Below are 11,175 nucleotides of genomic sequence, written 5' to 3' on the forward strand. Positions count from 1 at the left end.
ACAAGTCGGACAGGCAAGAAGTCTTCATTCAAAGTATTCCAGAAAGAGATAGAGGCCAGAACTCAGTCTGAACTCAACTCAGCTGAAACACAAGGCAGTTGGGTTTTTAAGAACTGGGGTGGGGGGCTTCCCTGGTGGCGCAGTGGTTAAGAATCCGCCTGCCAATACAGGGGACACGGGTTCGAGCCCTGGTCTGGGAGGATCCCATATGCCGCGGAGCAGCTAAGCCCATGCACCACAGCTACTGAGCCTGCACTCTACAGCCTGTGAGCCACAGCTGCTGAGCCTGCGTGCCACAGCTACTGACGCCCGTGCACCTAGAGCCCGTGCTCCGCAGGAAGAGAAGCCACCATAATGAGAAGCCGGTGCACCGCAATGAAGAGCAGCCCCCGCTCGCCACAACGAGAAAGCCCATGCACAGCAACGAAGACCCAACGCAGCCAAAAATAAATAAATTAAATACATTAAAAAAAAAAAAAAAAGAACTGGGGTAGGGGTTGAGGGTAGTAGGTCATCTGTTTGCGAATTGGCTTCACCCAAAGGAAAAGGAAACTTTCCTGCATCTTCTGGACAAGGGGTAGTTTCACAACTTGGAGAAAGGTCCCCACTGAAGTCAGGCTTCTAGGGAAACTGGGAGATAGAGGTGCTATCTCCTTGGATGTTTATATTTCAAAGAGATAGCTCCCAGGTCCTTGTGAAATACATTTCCTGGGTTGCAAAACTGGCAAGAGTCTTTTAAACAGATTTATATACATCTCAGAAGAGCAGAGAAAGAATTTACAATGACAAGTTTTCTAAAGTAAATGCTCTAAGAAACAGGAGGTCTGGGGCATCTGTGGTTAGGCCATCTGGATTCTGTAAGAGACCAGGGTGAGAGGGAGGACAGCGCTTTAGAGGCAGGAACAAGTCTATCTAAAGTTTAGTTAAGCTGAGGGAAAAGTTACAGCCCTCTTGTTCATGCTCCATAAGGCCGGTCTGCCTGGGTTCCAATTTGGACTCCGTTGCTTATTAGCTGGGTGACCCGAGGCAAGTTACTCAACCTCTCTGGGCCTGGTTTCCTCATCTTTATAAAAAGCAGATGATTAATACTTAACTCATAGGATGGTTGTGTAGATTAAATATGTTAATCCAAGTACAGCATTTAAACCAGTATCTGGCACATAATAAATATATACGTGCTGTGGGTTAAATTACTTTACCGTTCTGAGCCTGCGTTTTCCCAATCATCCCATCTGAGAATTTACATGGAAAATCAAGTGAGATGATGGATGCAAACATCCTTAGCCCAAGCCTGTCATCTGGTAAGACTCTTAAATGACTAACATTCCCGTAACTATAGTTACTATTACTGATACTTATATTGTTTGTTGCTCAGGCTCTTATTCCCTATTTTGTTACTATAATCACTATTTACTGTTATTTTATTATTAACTCACACTACTCCCTATTATGAATGGAAATATCAGCAGTATTATTATTATTATTTTTTGGCCATGCCACGTGGCTTCCAGGATTGTATTTCCCGGACCAGGGATCGAACCCAGGCCACAGCAGTGAAAGCGGGGAGTCCTAACCACTGGACCACCAGCGAATTCCCAGTATTACTATTATTGAGTCCTAACCACTGGACCACCAGCGAATTCCCAGTATTACTATTATTATCTCACCATTCTGCACACCTGGTTCCCCTCCATCAAGCAGTCCCGAAGCCTGCCAGGGTCTTCCCAAGCCAGGCTTTTCCTCCCTGGGCGCCCAAGCTTTCATCTGATTGGAGGAGATGGTGGTGGGACTCAGGCCCGAAGTCCCCAAGAGGAAGCAAAAACGGACAGCGGCACCCGCAAGCCCTTCGGACAGGTGGGACGCCGGGGCCAAGCCACTGAATGATTCCTTTTTTTTTTTTTTTCATCATTAAGCTAGGCTATTTTTTTATATACAATTTTTTAAGGTTACTTTCCATTTACAGTTACTAAAAAAAATTGGCTATATTCCCCGTGCTGTACAATGATTCTTAAGAAACCAGATAGATGAGGGGTCCTGGTGGCGCAGTGGTTAAGAATCTGCCTGCCAATGCAGGGGACACGGGTTCAAGCCCTGGTCGGGGAAGATCCCACATGCCGCGGGGCAACTGAGCCTGTGCGCTACAACTACTGAGCCTGCGCTCTCGAGCCTGTGAGCCACAACTACTGAGCCCACGTGCCACGACTACTTAAGCCCGTGCGCCTAGAGCCCATGCTCCGCAACAAGAGGAGCCACCGCAGTGAGAAGCCCGTGCACCGCAGCGAAGAGTAGCCCCCCGCTCACCGCAACTAGAGAAAGCCTGCGTGCAGCAACGAAAACCCAACACAGCCAAAAATAAATAAAAACATTTATTTAAAAGAAAAAAAACCAGATGGCAAAGTTGGTGGGGCCTGAGGACCATGTACAAACCTGTGAAACAAAGCTCCCCTCTGCTCCCAAACATTGCTAAGAGTACCATTCACCCCTCCACACTGCTCAGTGGTCTCACCCGGTCTCCCCCTCACCAGTGGGATCACCCATAAGAACGGCTAAACCTCAGGAGGTGAAAAGTGTTCAAAACCAACGTCCCCCAGGGCTGCGACTCCGGATCTCAGTTTCTCCATTTCAGTCTTGGCACTCCCACCCTAGCTCAGCTTCAGGAGGTAGAAATATCTCAGGTAGGTTATACTGAGGTAGGTCAGCAATGAGGTAGAAATAACTCCTTTAAAACACTATACAAAGTAATTAAACTTTTATTGAAGCCTTATGTGCCAGACATTGACCACACTGAGGCGTAAGGCACGGTCCCTGCCCTTGAGGAGCTCACAGTCTAGAAAAGAAGACAAAGATGCCAAAAAATGATTCCCACAAAGATTCAGGGGCAGGAGGCAGAGCCCTCAGACCCCATCTCTCCTATTCCAGGTTGACTGTGAGAAAGCGAATAGGAAGCTTATCACTGTCTCTCCCACCTTCCCTGGGACAGCTCTGACTACCCTCTGACCTAGGCACCAGGAGGGGACCAGGGGGAGACAAAGGTGAGGGGGATACAGTTGCTGCCCTCAAAAAGCTGGAACACCCTGGCAGGATATATACAACGGTAACTTTCTGTCCCAAAGCTGCAAACCGGTGCAGCAAAAGCTAGGGAGAACAGGGGCTGGGCCAGCCCAGTCCAGTGGTGGAAGAGGGAGTAATGGGAAGTGAGGGTACCCATGGCCAAGGAAGTAGGGCAAGAGGTAGAGAAGTTCATAGTAAGGTGCCAGCAGCCACAGCCAACAGAAGAGCCACCCACCCCACTGAAGGAGCTGCAGAGCCTTTATTGTAGGCTCCATCTTTTGTGGGGTACCGCCCAATATTTCTACGGTCTTGGTGGCCACTAGCACCTCCAGCCGAGGTAGATTCCTCCTCCTGGGAGGTCTCAGGTTCGACCTCTTTTGGAGAAGTCTGGCTGGTTGGGGCTGGGGTGGGTTTGGTGGTGAAAGTGGAGGACAGGGCTGGGGCAGAAGTACTGACAGAGTTGTTTGCAGCCAGAGTGGTGGACGGAGGACGGGGCAGCAGGACAAGGGGCGGGAATCGAGGGGAGAAATAGGTCTTGTTGCGGAGGTCCGAGTTACAGCGGGACCCCTGGCAGCAGGAGCCGCTGAGCGTGAACCCTGGGCCTGTCGCCGAATCCCGGGTGCAGGACTCATCCTGGACGCAGCCCCGGACAGGCAAGGATACAGTCACATTAGCTGCAGGAGGGAGACACAGGTAGGTCCGTGGTTGGAGGGAGGGGGTAGGCACAGCCAGAATGAAACTTAGGGGCAAGACAAGAGCAAGAAGACCCAAAACAGGGGACAGAAGGACTCTGCATCCATTAATCCCAAAGTCTCAATTCGGGCCCCACTTTGAGAAACACTGTCCCACTGTCTTTGGCACACGGTGGACCACATTTCCCATAGTACTTTGAGAGGAAAAATGTGTAGAATGAACTACAAGTCCCACAATGCCTTGGAAGAAAGGTTTGAACTGGGATACAACACCTCTCACACGAGGAAAGAGCAGAAGACCATTGCCTCCCTCTCTCTCCCCCCACCCCTCACACCACCCCCACCAAAATTCAGTCTTAGAGTCAGAACTACATCTGCCATAATACACCTGGCAGAGAATGTAATTTGAAGAACATCTCCCATGGTTCCCTGAAGCAGAGGCCAGGAGGCTGAACTACATCTCTCCTAATACTTTGGGACAAGTGGGGACACTAACCCTTGAATTTTCAGGAGTCAGAACTACACTCCCCACGATGCCTGGGCAGAAGCTTGGAGGCTTAAATACATTTCCCATTGCACATTCTCCCATTCTGCACCTGGCAGGCCTCTATGAAAACTGTATTTCCCCAAAAACTCTAGGACAAAAGCATTCCTATTCCCGTGCTATACTGGGAATAGGACTGCATTTTTCATGATGCTCTAGGACAAGCCACGAACTTAGGCCTTCAGTTCCCAGAATGCGCTGAGGTGGGGCAACCCTTTGGGTAAAGGGCTACCTACCACCCATGAGGCCTCAGAAAGGCTACCACAACCCGTGAAGGCCCGGTGCTTCGAGCTCGCTCACCTGCCGTCAAGGTGACGTTGCCGTCGAAACAGCCCCTGTAGACGTGGTCGCTGGCGTTGTAGCACCTCACGACGGGCGGCGCCGTACCCTGGCACTCCTTGCGGCTCAGCCCCACGCAGCTGTAGCACTCGGCCCCGTTAGGCTCGTAGTCACTCTCATTGCCTGCGAGGGGGGCGGGGAGGAAGGAAGGGGTCGAGAGTGTTCAGGAAGCACGGCCCTGCTCCGCGTCCCTCCAGCCCACGTCTCCGCCCCTCGACGGACACTCCGCTCAGCCTCTAACCCCGCCCCAGGGCGTGGCCCCGCCCCCAGCCCCTGCGGAGTTCTCCGGCCTTCCCCTTGTGACCGCCCCTAGCCGCTCAGCCCAGACATGGCTCCGCCCCTGGGCCTGCGGCCCCGCCCCCACCGACCTGCGGGGATGAGCGCTCGCGAGGTGAGGTCGAGCTTCGCGTTGCAGCGGTCCTGGGAGCACTGCTGCAGCTGGACGAAGGCCAGAATCCCGTAAAGGTCCAGTCCGCGGTCATTCTTGCCGGGGAGTCCCGAACCGCAGCCCCGCACTGCCACCGAGAATTGCCCGTGGACTGCGGAGAGGGGAGGGGGCAGGGTCAGAGGGGCGGGGCCTGGAATAGACCGGCACCAGAGGATAGGCCAGGGTGGGAGGGCGAGGGCCTCAGAAAGAACTGATCCGAGGGGAAACAATAACAGACCGAGGGGCGGAACCTGAAAGAGCGGAGTCTGAGGGGACAGACAGGCTGACAGACACTGGACACAATCGACGGGGGAGGGCCAAGAGTGGAGCTAAGACGGGGCACGACCACAGGGAGTCGGAACCGCAGAAAGCAGCATCAGAAGGCACTGAGACCGACAAAAAAGGCACAGGATCAGAGACGGATGGGGCCTCCTAGGAGCTGTGGCCGCAGACAGGGGCGGGTCAGAGGGGCGGAGCCTCAGCCTAGGGATTTTAGGAGAAGACCTCTAGAGGGATCTCCATCACCAAGGGCCCCATTGGATGGGGGAGGCTGGGGTGGAGAGGATTCTGGCAGGGACAGAAGTGGGTAGGGAGATCTCAGTGGTCCAGGGGAAATGGATAGGGTGTGCTCTTGAAGGAGACGAGGTCCCAGATCTGGGTTCTCCCAGTTCACCCCACCCATGCGCAACTCTCCGTCCTCATCCCTCTAAGCCCTAATGGCGTGGTTGTGTTGAAGGGCCCACGCCAGGCTGAAAGGGAAGGATGGGGCTGCGTTCAAGGGTGTGTGGCCAAATTCAGAGGGAGGGGCGGGACTATAAGGAGGCGGGGCCCAGATGGAGGAGCGTAAAGGAGTACTCAAGGACTGGGAGGCCCCACTCACTAGTCTCCACCGCCCCCACGACCTCTGTGCAGACGTCCACGCCTGGCGCGCACTTCACCGTCTTAGTCTTCTGCGGAGAGCATCCGTCATCTGCTTTCTGCACGCAGCTGTAACACTCCAGGGCCTGCGCTCCTGGGGGTACAGAGGCAGGTAGAACTGAGCGATCCCTACTGAAGCCTCCTCCCCCAAAGGAGAAATAGTCCTTCCCACTCCCTCTGTCCCAGTGCAATCCTGTTGCACACTCTTTTCCAGGGCGGGATAAGGAAAACCTCGCCACAAATCTGAGGCCAGGAGATACATTTGTGTCCCTTTCCTTCAAACGCCCTATGCCTGCAGTGGGAGCATCTTTCCCACAGCCCTTTTTGCCCAAGGTGGGGGATCCCTGCCATAGACGGGGGGTGGGGGGACTCCTTCCTACAGTTCTCCACTCAGGATGGGAGAATTTTACCCACAGTCAAGTCAGCTCGGTGAGGGATCCCTTCCCACAGGCCCCCGTCTGCTTAGGATGGAAGAAATTTTCCCACAGTCCCCTCTGCCCAGGGTAGGGAAACGTCCCGCAGCCCACCCCCTCCCCCGACCGAGACTGATGATCTTTCTCACAACCCCTCTGCCCAGGATGGGAGATCCTTCCCACAAGCCCTCTCTGTATGGGGTAGGGGAACCCCCCTCCCTAGAGCTCCCACTCTATCCCCTCCGCCCCCTTCTGGCAGCAGACTCACCTTCTAGAAGTAGCAGCGGAGGCAGCAGCAGCAGCCAGCCCGTTGTCCAGATCGCTACCCGGGAGCCTGCTTTCCTGGCGGGGTCCATGGTTCCGTCCTGCTCTGTCGGCTTCCCCCCTAGTTGTGCCGCCTCCCAACCCGGGCCCTCTTACGTGAGCCCAGGTTGAGTAACCTCCCCCCAGGCAACCCTGGCCTTGCCCAACCGGGCCAAATCAGCCTCCGCTGTGGGGCGCGACACCCGCCCCTGGGTGCGTCACCCACCGCTGCCAAGGAGGGAAAGGGCGGGAGTCAAGGTTCCCCGGCAGTTCCCAGGAGAAAGTCTGTGTGTTTGTGTCGGTGGGGAGAGGATATAAGCCTCACAGAGAGGGTCTACTCAACACTCAGCACTCAGTAAATGTTGAATGAGTGCAGGCTTTGGGCCGGGTGATGCTGGAGACTAAACAGAACCAGTGCTGGTCCCCACAGAGCTCACAGTCTGATGGGGGAGACAGATATTAATCAAATAATCATACAAATTGTTATTTACAGCGAGGACAACGAAGGAAAAAGTGTAGGGAGCCACAAGGAGGTGTGGCATCTAAAAGTGGGGGCTGGTCAGTGAAGCATCCCTGAGGATGTAAATCATCCAGGTGCCTTACGATCTTAAAGACTTGGAGGTTTAGCCAGTGCAGCAGGTCGGGATGAGGGCAGAGCACATTGCAAAGCAGAGGGGTCAGCACGTGCAAAGACCTCGGCTGGAAGCGGCACGGACCCTTCGAACACAGAGATGAGAGCAGTGTACCTGGAGCTGGTGTACCTGGCGCTCAGAAAGTGAGGGGAGTGAGGGGGAAACTGAGGCAAAAGGGCCCATTCCAGGCCCTGAGGAGAGGTTTGAATTAATTCTGAGAAAGATGGAGAATGTTTCACGGGGTCTAAATCAGCTCCGAGACACAATCAGATTTGCTTTTTAAACTATCGATCTGGCAAACGATGCAAAAACTTATCAAGAAATGAATTCACTAATCCCAGGGAATTATGCAGCAATGAAAACGGGCCAACTACTGGCCTGGGTGGCAACGTGAGTCTCAAAAACTTTATGTTGGGAGTTCCCTGACAGTCCAGTGGTTAGGACTTTGCCTTCCAATGCAGGGGGTTCGGGTTCAATCCCTGGTTGGAGAGCTAAGATCCCACATGCCTCGCGGCTAAAAAACAAACAAACAAAAAACCGAAACATAAGACAGAAGCAATATTGTAACAAATTCAATAAAGACTTTAAAAATGGTCCACATCAAAAAAAAATCTTAAAAAAAAAACCAACTTTATGTTGAGCTCAAAAAGCCTTAAACAAATAAAAGATACCATGTGACTCCATTTCTATGAAGTTCTAGAACAGGCAAAGCTAATCAGTGGTGATAGAAATCAAACTAGGGGTTACTTTGGGGAGGGCATTGCCCCAAAGGAGTAATAGTAAGGAGCCCCTACTATCTTCATCTGGGTGGTAGTTACACATGTAACTACAAACATGCTAAGAATCAACGAGCTGTACGCTGTACATTTTACATTTATGCATTTCACTGAATGTACACTATTCTTACCAAAAGAAAAGGGCGGGGGAGGAGTGCCATTGTGGCCTCAGTAAAAAAGGAAAAGAGTAGAAGGGGCAAGAGAAGGCCAGGAGACCAGGGAGGGAGCAGGGCAGTCTCCCAGGTAAGAGAACAACAGCCTCTGATGGCTGGGAGTTGGCTGGTGGCTCACAGCGATGTCTGGGTGCTCTGTTACACCCCTGCACCAACACATATGGGGCCACACTGTGACTGCGATGGAGTGAGACACAATCAGGACTACTGCCTTCTATGTCTGAACACAGGAACAAACAAGAACACTGTGCAAACCACAGAATGACTAAGCATCCACATATATAAGCTAATATAAGTGACTGCTTGTATTGGGTTGGCCAAAAAGTTCGTTCGGGGTTTTCTGTAAGAGGGTGCAAAAACCCGAATGAACTTTTTGGCCAACCCAATATTATGTATTATTTATATTATGTTATTATTTAAACTACAGCTTTAACCTTGCTTTGTTTCTCCTGACTCATAGATAAGATTTACCTATGGCAGGAAAAATAGCGGCTGTGTTCATGAAGGTTTTATCTGTTCTCCGGACCCCATGGGGCACCCCCATTGCCAACAATGACTAGCACCTCAGTCACCTAGGTTGGGTTGCTTGTCATCATGCTGAAGCTCAGAGAGAGAAAGTGAGTGACTGTGAAGTCGTTCAACACTTCCCCCTACTTCCCTGCCTCCCAGCCTTGGAATCCCAGCCTCACTTATGGTTTGCTGTGTGACCCCACTTAAGTGTCTTCACCTCTCTGAGCCTCTGAGGTGTCTGTTTTATAATAAAGGAAGGAGAGTCTTTCATGGTGGAGTGAGGCAGTGGACAAAGTATTAAGTCTGGAGTCAGACAGACTGAAATTTTACTCCTGCCTCTGCCATCCTCTTGCTGTGTGACCTCAAGCAACTCCATCTCCCTCTCTGAACTTTAGCTGCCTCCTTTGCCAAACAGGTCTGAAACCCCCTGTCTCCAGAGGGATGGAGTGAGGCAGGGTAACAATTCTATTATTATTGTGCACTCAGGAGCAGGAGGCCCTGCAGGTCCCAGCCGTGTGGGAGAGTTTCAGGGAGGAACCCCAACTGGCCAGACCAGAAGATCTGGTGTCTTGGGAGTGGGACCCAGGGTGGAGAGTCTCCTCTTGCTCAGGCCTGCCCGAATCCTGGGTGCTGACACCAACCCCCCCCGCCCCCCGCAACCTGGCCCAGGACCAGAGAGCAGAGGGAGGTTTAAATACCGGACCTCTACTTACACCTACTCTGTGACTCTCCCCAGCTCCCCTCCACAGGGGTCACTGCAAAGAGGTTTAGAATTGGTTCCCCAGAGAGATGAACAGAGGGGTCAGTGTGGAGGCACCAGGTCCCCAGCCCTGGGGTTCATGCCAGGGCCTCAGACAAGCCTGGGGCCATCTCCACTATGGGTTTCCTGTCCCCTGGGGAAGGGCAGGCTCTGAGCCCAGTGATGTTCCCAGCCTGCCTCAGACGCACTCCTTCTGGGATGTGCTGTCTGGGATGTGTCAGAGAAGGGGGGTGGGGTCAGGGCCAGGGCTGGCTACATAATTTGCGGGGCTCAGTGCAAAATGAAAATATGGAGACCTGGTTCAAAAGGCAGGAAGGAGTGTCATGAAAGGTACTAAAGTAGAAATGCTCTTTTCCTTTCTTCCTGCATCTCTCTCGACCCAATACAGTGTCTAATGTCACGTTCCCTCAGGCACAGGGATACTGGTGGGGTGAGCACAGACCCTTACAGGTGTCTAGAGACCCTGACCCACAACTAAAGCAAACTGGTTGCTGGGTTCCCCTTCCACCAGCCGCCCGCCACCGTGCCCCACCTGAGATGCCAGGAGGCACAAGTGCCTGGATTTCCCATGAGCACTCAGGCCCCTGTCGGGGCTGGAGGATGGCAGAAGTCGCAGGGCAGAGGCAGGGAGGGGAAGGCAGACAGAACCTATTCCGGGGAGGTGGGAGATGGCAGGTGTGGGACCTCATTTGAGCTGAGGCTCCAATCCCCCCAGCTCAAGCTCCACGCCCTTCAGACTTCACTTACAAAATACAAATTCAAATACAAAATTAAGAATTTCCAGATGGCAATCACAGATGATTAAAGCCAAGAGGGCTCTTCTGAACATGGGACTTGTCAACTGCATTAGTCACATGCCCGTGAAGCTGGCCCCAGTAAGGGGACACAGTTTGCAGAGGGGCTGAGGGATGAAATGATCCAAGAATCCAGATGTCTCACACCTGGGGGTAGAGGCCAAGGAACACCTCGGGTCCCCAAGGGCCTGGGGGTTGGAGTGTTTGCATTCCGGGGTTTCAGGAGCACATCTGGATCCTTAAGGAATCCTGGGATGGGACACCCAGGTCCTGAAGAGATGGGAACCAGAGGGACTGAATGCTTAGTTCCAGAGAGGTTTAAGGGAGGAAATGACCTATACCACACAGTGACAGCCTAGAGTGGTCAGGGAGTGGTCCTGTAGTTGGGGAGCTCAGGGGACTGCGGAAGCCCACCAGGGATCAGGGAGAGCTTCCTGAAGGAGGGGACACCTTAGGTGAGATGTAAATGATGAAAAGTTCTATGCCTGTCGTTCACAATCACCCCATCCTCAGCGTCTTTCTTATCAATTTATTCCCTCAACACCTAGTTTCCCTACAGGCCATTTGCTGTGTGCCAAGGACTCAGTAGTGATAGAAATAGCCCAACCCCTGCCTCCTGGGGCTCCCGCCCAGCACGGGAAACACACCCATCAAACACACGGATGACCCAGAGTAGTCAAAGCCGTGATGGGGAAGGAGCAGGCAGAGTGATCAGGGCTGGGATGGGAAGCCCAGAGGGAGCATCTGACTCAGCCAGGAGAATCAGGCATCCTGGAGAAGGAAACATCTGAGCTATGACCTAAATGATGAGTAGGGTGGAGTGGGGAAAGGTGACTTAGCAAA

The 11,175-nt window shown here is 52.8% G+C and overlaps 1 protein-coding gene across 1 annotated transcript; it reads right to left on the reverse strand.

Moving 5' to 3' along the window:
* Window positions 1-2,734: 2,734 nt before the first annotated feature.
* Window positions 2,735-6,740, reverse strand: LYPD3 (LY6/PLAUR domain containing 3). The gene is made up of 5 exons (XM_068527411.1): window positions 6,653-6,740; window positions 5,934-6,065; window positions 4,995-5,165; window positions 4,588-4,749; window positions 2,735-3,725 (listed from the first exon to the last, which is right to left on the reverse strand). The coding sequence occupies exons 1-5, from the start codon at window positions 6,738-6,740 to the stop codon at window positions 3,241-3,243; spliced, it is 1,038 nt and encodes a 345-aa protein (XP_068383512.1). The 3' UTR covers window positions 2,735-3,240.
* Between the last annotated feature and the right edge of the window lie 4,435 nt (window positions 6,741-11,175).

Source organism: Eschrichtius robustus, chromosome 19 (assembly GCF_028021215.1).
Source record: "Eschrichtius robustus isolate mEscRob2 chromosome 19, mEscRob2.pri, whole genome shotgun sequence".
In the NCBI taxonomy this organism is placed as follows: Eukaryota; Metazoa; Chordata; class Mammalia; order Artiodactyla; family Eschrichtiidae; genus Eschrichtius; species Eschrichtius robustus.

Bases quoted from the DNA above. Each gene is read 5' to 3' on its own strand.
- LYPD3 (XM_068527411.1), bottom strand. From the start codon at position 6,740: ATGGACCCCGCCAGGAAAGCAGGCTCCCGGGTAGCGATCTGGACAACG. The intron at 6,066-6,652 runs GTGAGTCTGCTG...CTGTACCCCCAG, and splicing joins TCCGCTGCTACTTCTAGAAG to GAGCGCAGGCCCTGGAGTGT. The intron at 4,750-4,994 runs GTCGGTGGGGGC...CCCCCCTCGCAG, and splicing joins GCGAGCGCTCATCCCCGCAG to GCAATGAGAGTGACTACGAG.